Source organism: Gorilla gorilla, chromosome 5, assembly GCF_029281585.2.
Source record: "Gorilla gorilla gorilla isolate KB3781 chromosome 5, NHGRI_mGorGor1-v2.1_pri, whole genome shotgun sequence".
NCBI classification, from domain to species: Eukaryota; Metazoa; Chordata; class Mammalia; order Primates; family Hominidae; genus Gorilla; species Gorilla gorilla.
This window is the reverse complement of record NC_073229.2, coordinates 133941267-133954178: the sequence shown is the minus strand read 5'-3', so window position 1 is coordinate 133954178 and position 12912 is coordinate 133941267. Positions and strand designations below refer to the sequence as shown.

General features: G+C 37.8%; 1 protein-coding gene across 3 annotated transcripts in view; it reads right to left on the bottom strand.

Annotated features, from left to right (window-relative positions):
- Window positions 1-12912, bottom strand: part of FIG4 (FIG4 phosphoinositide 5-phosphatase) — a 132470-nt gene that overhangs the window by 34505 nt on the left and 85053 nt on the right. For all 3 annotated transcript variants that reach the window (XM_004044513.5, XM_055392091.2, XM_055392094.2), the window contains 3 exons: window positions 12186-12324; window positions 4219-4277; window positions 2798-2945 (listed from right to left, as the gene is read on the bottom strand). In XM_004044513.5, the coding sequence (XP_004044561.2) occupies window positions 2798-2945; window positions 4219-4277; window positions 12186-12324 (346 nt within the window). The remainder of the gene's footprint in view (window positions 1-2797; window positions 2946-4218; window positions 4278-12185; window positions 12325-12912) is intronic.

The following is a 12912-nucleotide window of genomic DNA, read 5'->3' as shown; positions in this document are numbered from 1 at the left end:
AACAGTGTTGACATCTGAACTTCTGCTAAGATGTATACCATCTGGTTAATCTGGTTATATATCATGATTAGTTCTCAGGTAAAATTTAAATTCCTAAAGGCCAATGACAAAACACTAAGCTGTTCAGTTTCATGGACAACATTTTTAAGCTATACCACCTAAGAAGGTAGACATAATGATCAAAAACACAGTGGTATGAACTGAAATATCAACATCTACCTCATTAGGCTGAGGTTAATTCATTAAAATACTGCCAGAACACTTTAAATAGAAACTCTTTTAATTTACCACTTACTGAGATAAGCTAAAGCTTCCACATTATGCAAAGGCCACCTCACCATTACTGCTGAAGCCAGACCAGATTCCACAGTAGATGCCAAAAACGCAACAGTTCCAGGATTTCTGATGGATAAGACTCCTGGCTTCTGGCAAGGACACTGCTCCAAGCGTGTGACTGAATATCACATTATTTGAAGGAAAAGAAAGTAATCTTGATTCTGGCCTAAAATAGCTATTTTAACATTTGAAAATGTTTCAAAGATGTAACTGGCTTAAATTCTTTTCTTTTTGAACATACACAATTGATCCTTTTCATTTGCACATTCCATGTTTGTGAGACTGCTTGCTCACTAAGGTGTATCTGTAACCCCCAAATCAATCCTCTTGGTACTTTCACAGTCACTGCAGACATGTGCATGTACAGAGTGGTGAAAACTTTGAATCCCTTGCTTATGTTCTCAGCTGAGGCTGAACAAGGGGTACTCTGCTTCTTAATTTCTGCTCTCCTATCATAAATGAGTGTCTTTTTCACGGTCTATTTGACACCATGTTTTTCACATTTTTGGTGCCTTTTTTGATGATCTTGCTATTTAAGATGGTCCCCACACATAGTGCTGAAGCTGTTTGGTGTTACTAAGCACAAGAAAGCTTGGATGCACCTGACAGAGAAAACATGTGTGTTAGATAAGCTTCATTCAGGCATGAGCTATAGTGCTGTTGGCCATGAGTGTTATGTTAATAAATCAACAATATACAGATGCTCCTCAACTTAGAATGGGGGTTACATCCTGACAAACCCATAGTAACTTGAATATGTATTTAGTACACCTAACCTACTGTACATCATAGCTTTGTGTAGCCTACCTTAAAAGTGCTCAGAACATTTACATTAGCTTATGGTTGTGCAAAGTCATCTAACACAAAGCCTGTTTTATAGTAAAGTTATTATAAAGAATTTTGAATCAAAATTCAAAATTCGAAGAACAGTTTCTAGCTAATGCATGTAACTTTTGCACCATCGTAAAGCTGAAAAATCGTAAGTTGAATCATTATAAGGCAGGGACTGATTGTATATTAACTACGTTTCTGTCTTTAAACAAAAACATACACAAAACTAGGTTATGTATTGATTGGTTGACAAATACGATGTGACCAGAGGCTCTCAGGAACCTAATCCTGTATTTCCCTCAGAAGCAATGGTCCAGTATTTACTAATTCAGTGTTTGCAATGACTTTATAGAACACAGCTACCACAAACACAATTAACTACAGTAAGTCCTCACTTAATGTCATTGATAGGTTCTTGGAAACTATGACTTCAAGTGAAACAATGTACAGCAGGTCCTTAAATAATGTTGTTTTTTCTGACATCATTTCATTTAAAGTCAGTTTCCAAGAAGCTGTCAAAGATGTGAAGTGAGGGTTTATATGTATATAAACACATATACCTAATGTCATTTTGCTGAGTTGACAACTTCTAGAAATGACAAAGATCTCATAGTTAAAACTGCTAAACCTTAACAAGTTTACTTGAAAAATCAAGCAAGTAAGAATTTCAAACTGTTCCTAACTATCTGAAACTGAAGCAAAATGTAGAGTGATTTCTAGGAAACAAAACCACAGAATATGTTTCTATGTACCACACAAAGTATAAGCACATAAATACCACATCTGAAGAAAATGTGAAATATAAAAAATTAAATTTTAGTATAAAATATAACAAGTAATTTTCTTTGCTCGATTTTCTTATTCTGGTCCCAGCATTTTTCCTAAAGGGTCCCATCAAATTCTAAAAGAGATACAGAAAATGAAATGTGTCTGAAGGTGAGAGACTAGGATGGAGACAGAATGGAAACCATGCCACATAAGTTATGGAAGAACAAATGAAGGATATTTACCCTGAAAAAATGAATATCGCTTCCTCAAATATCTTGAGGCTAAAGAGAAACTAGATTTGTCCTATGACTAATAATAATAGTAATAATAATAGCTACCATTTATTAATCACCTGCCTGTACCAGGCACTACAAAGGCACTTGCGGGGCGTGTGTGTGGGGGAGGGGAGAGAGAGAAGAGAGACAGAGAAAGACAGATTAAGAAAATAATGCTCAGGTAAGTTGGATAATTTTCCCAAGGTCACACAGGAAGTGGCTGAACTAAGATTCACATCCTAGCCTTTCTAGTACCAGAGATGATGCTTTTCCCACTAATTTATGTCAACTCTCAATTTCTATGTTCAGTGAAAAAACTGAGTTTATTCCAAATGGCAAACTAGGACTAATAGGAGGCAGATTTCAACCTATCAAAGGGGAGAAATCAACTCCAACTGTCAATAGAACAATAGAAGGGGCTGCCTCTTGAAGTAGTGGGCTCCCCATCACAGGAGGTATTCAAAGGTGGACTACCCACCTGACAGAAGGCCTACAGAATGGATTTCTGGTAAAGACAGACATATATATACAAACTAGGAAAACTACAGTTCTCAAATACTTATGGTATCAGAATACACACAACATACCGTGCTGAGCTTGTCATAGCCAAGCAAAAGGTATCATCAAAGCTGCTCAACTCATATGGCCGAAAGAACTCATTGTGGATATCAATCTCTTCTTCATATTTGTGGAATTTCTTCACTATCAACTTCTTTAAGTTCGCAGCACAGATAACTAAGAGAGATACTGCATGTTACTCTAAAAGTCTGAGATTATATCAAGCAAACATTTCCATAATATTAACTGTGTTCACAGACAGCACTGTGATAAGCTCTGTGGGGGATACAGCCCTGACCAAGGGTAAGCTCCTGCCTCCAACACTTACACAGTTAGAAAGGAGATGAGATAGATGCATAGAAAATACAATGCAAAGCTGAGTTCAACAAGCTCTAAGGAGCCAGGAGAGCCTCAGGAAGTCCAATGGGAGCAGGGAGTTATTTAGAGGAGGTTCTTTAAATTCCTTTTTGCTCTTAAATAAATGCCCTTTGTGTTTTAGCTAAAAATTGTACAGCTTTTTCCCTAAGTTTCCCTTTATATTTCAAATTCTGTTAATAGCCACTGTTAGTTAAAACCCTTTCCTTTCTCCCAGAACAACTAAACCTTTTCAGCAATATGAGTAATGATTTTGCCCAGAATTTCAAGTTACAAATACCTTCCAAAATGAATTTATAACTTAATAAGAACCAAAAATACTTTGTAATCTTACTTCATGGCTTTCCCCACCCAAAGTTGGGATGCTGAAGCATGACTAGATGGAGTCCTCAATTGGAGCATTCCAGATTCGCAGGAGATCTTGCTAGGAACCCTTTACCAAATGGAAAATGAGCTTGCTCAAGGTCAGGGGAGTTAGTAACAAAGCCAGAACTAAGCCTTACTTAAAATTTGGCAATTATTTAAATTTGGAAACATCATTCTGATGTATTATACACTTGAAGGTACTCCTTTAATATAGAATGTTTCCTGCCCCTCTGACAAATTAATGAAATTTAATTTAAATGTGACTAAAATGTACTTTTATACATGCATCTGTACCTTTTTTCACTGCTTATTAGCACAGGAAAAAAGTTTTAAGTTCTCCTTGTCAATGGGTCCTTACTTCCTCCGCATTCTCCCAAAATATGTAGAAATATAAACTGTACTAGTTTAAAGTGATGAGCCGATATATCATATTTTACTGACTAAATATTTGACAGACACATAATAATTGTAAGACACAATACAAGGTATTGGCCTACATAGATAAAAAGAAGTATAATATAATTCCTGCCCTTTAAAAAGCTAAGAGATGTTATAATATCCTATCTATTAAAGCAGCAACATAATACTGAACAGCCATTCATTTGTTTCTAATAAAATACTATGTGCAAAGGATTTAATGCTTCAAGTTCATTACGGTATAATTCTAAAATATGTTAGTGTAAAAACTAAAACACAAACAGTTACCTACCTTCATCATAGGGCAATGGTAAATGCTTTATCACCTCTGGTGTCCACCAGTAAGTATAACTATAAAATAAAAATTTTTAAAAAAAGATGAACCAAATGTAAATGTTGGTTTTCTAAAATTTACTGGATAAAATAATTTATATGGTCTATAGTAACATGTTCCTACTTCAAAGTTAATATTTTTCTTTTTAAAACATGTTTGCAAAGCTTTTGACACAGTAGGTCTTCAACATGGTAATTCCCTTCCCAACTGCTTTCTTCCTTCAACTATGTTGCAGATCTACAAAAATGCCATGAATACACCTGAGAGTCAAGATGCTCTGATATTATTTACTTTTAGCTAAAAAGGATTAGAAGGTAATAAGCTGACTCTATGAACTGCTGTTAACTTCTCCCAGGGACTGTGCCTACAGTGACTTACTCTGCCACCAGGTGAGTAGTGGGACCTTGACCCAAGTCCTACAACCAGGATTCCCTTGCGCGTAGTTATCTGATAGTTAGAATCTACTCTGCTGTATAGTACACACCTGTGTGTATAGTTAAAACAGTTAAGCAAAATCATTAAGGAACGAATTAGAGAGTCCTAACGAACAAGTTCCCTTAGAAAGCAGTATAGACCGTTATTCTTTAACTGTAAATATGTGCTACTTGATTACAGAAGCTAGTCAGAGTAAGAGTAAAGAATGTCACCTGTCTGGATTTCTGCTAGAAGGCTCGTCTGCTATAAGCAAAGAATCTGAAAGAATCCTAAGTGGCCTTCTCTCTGAACACCTAATTTAATTCTCAATCAAATTCTAATGAAATGAATATTTAGAGGAAAAGGATATATGTCAAAGTTCATGAGAGCTAGGGAGGAGAAGAATTTTTTAAAAATCAGATTTCTAAAGACTAAAAAAAGAGCCTATAGCCAAAAATTGATAAAAAGAGATTTTAATATAAATGAAAGGCTTTCTAAAAATATAAAGCTGAAATTACAATCTTGAATAATCCTGATTATGAAGCAACGGGAAAGTATCCAAATGAAACTGGCAACATAGGGAACTCTCCTAGAGATGGCAAGCAGAATACACAACCACTAATGATGAAAAAAGGAATATGAAGCCTAATGAGTTGTGTGGGGCAAATCACTGTTCTAACAGGAAAGGTTCCTAAAGTTTTGTTTTAGACTGAAGTTATGCTTTACAGCAGTGCTACTCAAAATTCAGTGTGCATGTAAATCACTTTGGGATCTTGTTAAAAGGCAGATGATTCAGTAGGTGGGGCCCGAGATTCTGCCTCTATGACAAACTCCTGAGCAAAACCAAAGGGGCAGATCCTCCAACCCCTTTTCAATAACAAGGCTTTGAATATGAAAAGAACAGAGCAAGGATAAGGCTGCTGCTTGTGAAGAATTCATTCAGTCATTCCACATTTATTAAGCACCTGCTAAGTGTCAGACACTGCTCTATGTGTTGAAAGTGCCAAGCTGAAAGCAATGACAGAGAAAGTAGAGCTACTTAATTCCAGTACTGTTTCTATCCTCCCTAGCCATAACAAGTTTCGCACCTGAAAGAAAAAACACAAGAGGGAACTGTGTACAACCCAGAAGACAGAAGGAGGCGCTAGAGCATCTCTACAAGAGGCTAGTGTCCTGGTGTAGCTGAGATCTATAATCTTTAAGGAACAGTGAAACATGGAGCTGATACTGGAAATGGGCCAATGCAGTCTTTAATTTTTACATTTAGCAAAATTTATTTATTTATTTACTTTTTTCAACTTTCATTAAGTTCAGGGGTACATGTGCGGAACGTACAGGTTTGTTACATAGGTAAATGTGTGCCATAGTGGTTTGCTGCACAGATCATCCCATCACCTAGGTATTAAGCCCAGCATCCATTAGCTATTCATACTGATGCTCTCCCTTCCACCCTCACCACCGCAGGCCCTGGTGTGTGTTGTTCTCTCCCACCATGTGTCCATGTGTTCTCATCATTCAGCTCCCACTTCTAAGTGAGAACATGCGGTGTTTAGTTTTCTGTTCCTGCATTAGTTTGCTGAGGATAACAGGAGTCTTGATGCTCAGCAGTGAGAGGGTGACAGATTCCAAAAACCAGACATCAACAAGTGATGTAAGTGATGTTGATCCCAGCAACATAACAGAATCAAATATGAGATCGAGATGTGTTGTAAGTGACCTAAAAAGATGGCCAATGCATTCTCTGAATTCACATCTATTCACAAAAACAAGCCACACCAAGCTAATATCATTTCCTTTCCTAATAGGAAAATCAGACTGTCAGATCAGGGGAATGAAAAAGACATGGACTAATTGTTTAAGAGGGGTGTATGCATGTGTGTATGCATGCATCTGAGTAAATCTAATTCTGTGATGATCTAACACTGGCAGACGAGTAAAGTAGAGAAGTTATCAGTATATGAGAAATTCCTTAAAGAATGTTGCTTACAATCAGCTTGCTTAGGAAGAAGAAGTAGACATTACAAAAAATGTGTTTTAACTCAGAATTCTTGTGGTGAGCAAAAATGAAAAGATAATCATGTATTCATGATTTAAGACCAGGCCATAAACTTTTAAAAAATATTAGTAAATTGTATTTCCCTTACAATATGTAGCAATTTAACAACACTTTTAAAAGATTCCAAGTCTTTTGGGTGAGTCTCAGAAGCAAAGAAATATCTGCCTTGGGGAAGATAAGCTAAAATGGATGGAGGATAAGAGCATCTAAGACGACTAAGCCCAAGATAGGGGAATCTTTACCACCTCTACTACCAGGTACGTTTATCCAGAGGAATAACAATGCACGGGGTCAGAAACCTGCTTTGGGACCAGGGATCAGAAAACAGGAGATTGCAAGTTAGTGTCACTCCCTTCTTTGCACACAAAAGAGCTAGTAAGTCAGATTCTCTTTTCTTTTTCAGTTCCTAGTATTATTAAGAGTTCTCGGTTCCATAGGAAGGTTAGGGAAAATTTTTACACTGTCTAATTTTCCTAGCTAACTTGGGAGCCCCCTGAAACATTCATGAATGTCAGCAGAGCAATCAATATTTGTGAACAAGACAGAGAAATTGGGCAGGGCAATAGTATAGTTAAGTGAAATTACAGCTGTTTAAATGATTACAATCAAAGGCACTAAACAATGTTATGTGGAAGGAGTTGTCTGTGGGTAGAAATCAATGGGTTCTGCCATTTACCCTACTGTACTCAACATTTTTCATCAAGTACTTGAATTAGGATCAAGATGGTCAACTGATTAAATCTGAAGAAACTATAAAGCTAGAAGTATTCATTAAAGGTACACATTTCAATACTTTTTTTGGAAGTAGGCAAAGCATATACGAACATGACAAGAATGGTACAGATGTGGCAGAGCGGCAGCGGCACATGTTAAAAAGACTTAGGAGTTCTAACAGGCAGGAAGCTTGGAGAGTGCACACTGTGATGGCAACGCTGAGGATGGCTGGTGTGACCTATGCTTATCAATGAAAACACAGCATCCAGGACAAGGGGAGTGATGGTCCCAGGGGTCTCAGAACAGCTAGCACAAATCAGACCAAATGCTGACCATTATTGGACCCAGATCTGGGGGCCACAGTTTAAGAAGAACATTGACCTCAACTGGAATATACACAGAGGAGAGTGTTGTTCCGAATGCTGGAGGGCCTTGAAACCACAGCATATGAGGAACAGCTGAAGAAACTGGGGCTATTTAACCAGTAGAAGAAGAGATTTTGAAAGTGTATGAACTCAACTTTAAATATTTAAAAGATTATCAAGTGGATGAGGAAATCTTGTTTTTAAGGTCTTTAACTAGGATTAATAGGTAAGATTACAGAGAAGCAGATATCAGCACGACATGAGGAAGAATTGTGTAAGTGAACTGTTCCAAAACAACTGCCTCTTCAACAGTTGACAAACAAGAGCTTGTCAAGCATAGGCCAGATTACCTCTCTCTCTCCCTAGGGAAACAGAAAGGGAACTCACATATCAGACAGGGGGCAGGCCAAGAAATCTCCCAACTCTAGGAGTCAATGAAATAATTAATGCTTAATACCTAAAAACATCTTGGTGACATTCTAAACACCAGTTCATTAGATGGAATCTTAGATGATTGTATGCCATATTAATCAAATTCAGGACAAAGCTTCGATTAGTGGTTTTAGGCAGATCAGTCAATGTGAGATTTTGTGTCATCGAAGTACTTATCTCAAGAGGACCTTGTTCCAATGAACTCTAGGTAGAGTTAAGTTTATTCCCTCTTCCCTTATTGTGCAAGAAAAGTATTATTTCATGGCATAGATATGCCACGCCATTATCTATACCATTCCTGTATCATTGATAAACACAGTATAAGATACAGCATGCCACAAATTTCAAAACACTCATGAATAAATAATAAAGTCTTTATTAATATTACATTAATAAGTCACATTATCTAAGTTTCCAGACTTTATGGGCATCCCGTATGATCTTTAATAAATGTTAAAAACTAGGGAATGTTATCTCCTTAAAAAATAGTAACAGGTCAGGTGCAGTGGCTCACACCTGTAATCCCGGCAATTTGGGAGCCAAAATGGGCAGACTGCTTGAGCCCAGGAGTTGGAGGCCAGTCTGGGCAACATGACAAAACCCAGTCTCTACCAAAAATACAAAAATTAGCTGGGTGTGGTGGTGTCCACCTGTGGTCCTAGCTACTTGGAAGGCTAAGGTGAAAAGATGGCTTGAGCCCTGGGAGGCAGAGGCTGCAGTGAGCTGAGAGCACGCCACTGCACTCCAGCCTAGGTGACAGAGTCAGACTCTGACTCAAAAACAAAGACAGTAACGATACTAACACCTATTGTATTTGCTAGGTGCTAACCATTTATATGATCTCATCTGATTCTCAGAGAAAGCTGTAAGTTAGGTACTATTATTGTCTCTATTTTAATGATGTGGAAACAGAATGAGACCAGTTAAGTGACTTGCCCAAGGTCACCCAGGTATTAACTGGAGGCAGGCTTTCCAGAGCCTGGCTACTTCAGTACAGGGTTTATTCTGTGTCAGACCCAGTATTAAGTACTTTCCATATATTTTCCCATTTAAGCCTCAATGACCCTGTGAGGTATGTATAGTCATCTCCATTTTATTAGGTGAGAAAATGAGGTTGAGAGGTTAATGGGTCGCAGGCCACATACAGTTGCAGAAATTCCAACTCAGCTCTACGTGAGCCTGAGCTCTGTGCTCTTATCCTGTTGCTGCCTCTGGGTAAACTGTTCATTTCTTTTGAGAACTGTAATGCTGCTTTAACTGTCAGCAAAATAACCTGTACAGGTGGGTGACACTAGAAAGTTTTTTAAAAAACCCACTGAAATTTATCTTACAGTATTTATAAAAATTGTTTATGCACAGTATCAATTCCCTCTTCCCCTGACGCCAAAAAATAGTTTTCAGAATTTTGACATTCTAGAGGAAAAACAAACAAACAGAAAAAGGAGACCTAAATCAACTGAGTAAGCCATATTATCTACTTTGATACAATTTTATTTTCAGTGGTAGGCTTAGAGCTGATTCTCACTGAATCATCTAACTGAATAATCTTAGCCAAGACATTATCTCTGCACCTCAATTTCCTTTTTTAGAAAATGGGGATGTAATACCAGCTTCCTTTTATTCCCACATATAAACTCCCAAACCACCTGCCTTTGTTATGTAACTCAAGGTGAGCAAGGGGTTTAAATTATGCTTTTAATACATAGCTAATTTCTGCAGTGGAAAATTGAGTTATGGCTGTTCCCAAGCTGTATCTAAATAGCTTCAATACTTAAAGTAATACAAAATTTCAGAAAATCAACCATATTTACCTATGGTTAACTGTCATCAATAAATATGAATATAGGTATTTATACCCATCTCTCAACAAATAAAGTTTCAAATTTTTTGTCAGCAAAAATTCACGTAAATAATATTTTATTAATAATAAATTTAATGTAAAAATTAGCAGTGCTCCATTTATAGGGACAGTAAGCTCAAGTATTAAGTTGGTTATTCCAATAGTATGCATTGATAAGAATAAATTTGAGAAACATACAAATTCTGAGACCTTCCAAATATTTTAAATATTCCTGAAGCAACACAGAACTTAATAACAGCTGCAAGAAGCCGGGTGCAGTGGCTCACGCCTGTAATCCCAGCACTTTGGGAGGCCAAGGCGGGCAGATCACGAGGGCAGGAGATCAAGACCATCCTAGCTAACACAGTGAAACCCCGTCTCTACTAAAAATACAAAAAAATTAGCTGGGCGTGGTGGTGGGCGCCTGTAGTCCCAGCTACTCGGGAGGCCGAGGCAGGAGAATGGCGTGAACCCGGGAGGCAGAGCTTGCAGCGAGCTGAGATCGCGCCACTGCACTCCAGCCTGGGCCACAGAGTGAGGCTCTGTCTCCGAAAAAAAAAACAAAACAAAACAACTGCAAGAGCTGTACTTGCAACTCTGTCAGTTGTTCATGGTCCCATACACACAATTAGCACAGACTGGCAATGATTCCTGTAGTGTTTGGTAGGTATCTTTTTTTTTTTTTTTTTTGAGACAGAGGTTTGCTCTTGTTGCCCAGGTTGGAGTGCCGTGGCACCATCTCGGCTCATGACAACCTCTGCCTCCTGGGTTCAAGCGATTCTCCTGCCTCAGCCTCCTGAGTAGCTGGGATTACAGGCACGTACCACCATGCCCAGCTATTTTTTGTATTTTTTTTTTTTTTAGTAGAGATGGGGTTTCACCATGTTGACCAGGCTGGTCTTGAACTGCTGACCTCAGGTAATCCTCCCGCCTTGGCCTCCCAAAGTGTTGGGATTACAGGCATGAGCCACCACGCCCGGCCTGGTAGGTATCTTTGCGCAAAATTAGGGCTCTATCAAACTGATGCTGTAAGAGAAAAGCACGATGGGAGAACTTGACATTAGAGGCCTTTGAGTGCAATGGACTAGGCTCTAACTTCATGTATGGTATGTAAAAAATTTTGTTCATGTGGCAAAATTGATTATATTATTACAGTACATGACTCCTCAGTTAAAAACACTAAAAAGCCTCCTCATTAAATCCTCACAATGACTCTGTGAGGTGTGTCCAGGCATTTACATTTTCAGATAAGGAAAATAAGGCTTAGAGAGTTTAAATTACTCTACCCAGGTCACAGAACTGCAGAGATTCCAACTCAACTCTACCTGATCCTGAGGCTCACACTACAGAGCATCACACTAAACTGCTTCAGGTAAACTGTTTGTTTCTTCTGAGAATATTATATTACCAATTTAACTGTACTCGAAATAACCTGTATTGGCAAGTGACTCAAGCATGTGAGTGGTGGGGACATGAAAGTGGTTATCTGACGCTAGCTAGTAGCACTGCTCTAGCTTCCCGTCTTCCCAGTGTCACTGAGACTGGTTGTTTCCTGGAGGAGAGAATATTGGAATTACAAGGTACATGCTGCTTAGCTGTCACACTTGAAAAATCTAAGACTGACTCTCTGCATCTTAGAGTCCTTGAGAGTTTCAAGTTTGTAGGAAACACTCAAAGATGATACTGTTGGTTTGCTTTAGTGGAGCTACAACTTCTGTTTAACAAGGAAGTTCTGAAACTTCATATCTTAGAGAAAATACAAAACAACAATTGCTAACCACATTTTCCCCAACCTACTATCAGGACATCAATAGTATGGAACTCGTGGCAAGCATGTGGCCAGACTGACTGCTTTATGCATCGGAGGATGGATACCCCATTCTCCATGATGTACTTCCTTCCCATTGCATGCCTGTATCAAAACACTTCATGTACCCCATAAATATATACACCTACTACGTACCCACAAAAAATTTTAAAAATTTTAAAAAATAAAATAAAATAAAACTGACTATTTTAGCCTATGATTTCTCAAAATGAAAAGTATCTCATATTCAAAATAACACCAAATGGGAGTTTATATTACAGACTAGGAAGAAAATACCTTCTTCTTGTTGGCAAAAGTCTCATGGTATTTTTGTGATGCAAATAAAAATCTGTTGGGAGCTCCCAGAGATGAGGTTTCCCTTCAGTGGGATGGAAAACTCCCAGGAAGAGATTAATGGAATCTTGTCTATCGGCATCTAAAAAGCAAAACATATATTTCAGAAAATCCATTACTGATGGATATATAACTCAAGAGAATATTTTCTTAGGAGGATAGTGGTACAAAAATAGTATTTATAGTTCAAATACATACAAATACAAATACTTCATACACACACACATAAGTTACCAAGATTTGGAGCAGAATTAAAATCTTGCTTCAAAATGTTTCCTCTTTGTTCCATACCTCTCATAAAATATACAGATGATAGCGAACATAAACTGCTTGTTGAATTTGGAGACACTTAAACATCTTTAAGAACTCAGATAGTAAATACCTTAGATAGCAATTTTATTTTTAAAATGAAAATATATCCTCACCATTTGTTATTTTACCTGAAGTAAATGTATCTTCACTTTATTGCAAAGACAAGCAGAGACTTCAGAGACAAATAAAATGACCCAATTTCTATCCATATTCTGTTGCACAACCTTGAACACGTCAGTTGCATTGTCTCCACTTTTAATCCTTGAAAAGATACTCTCCCTTTCTTTAACAGAGACAATGTTTACAACACATTTTGTCCCTGTCAGCTGTGAGCCTGGCCCATTCTCTTTTGTGGTTG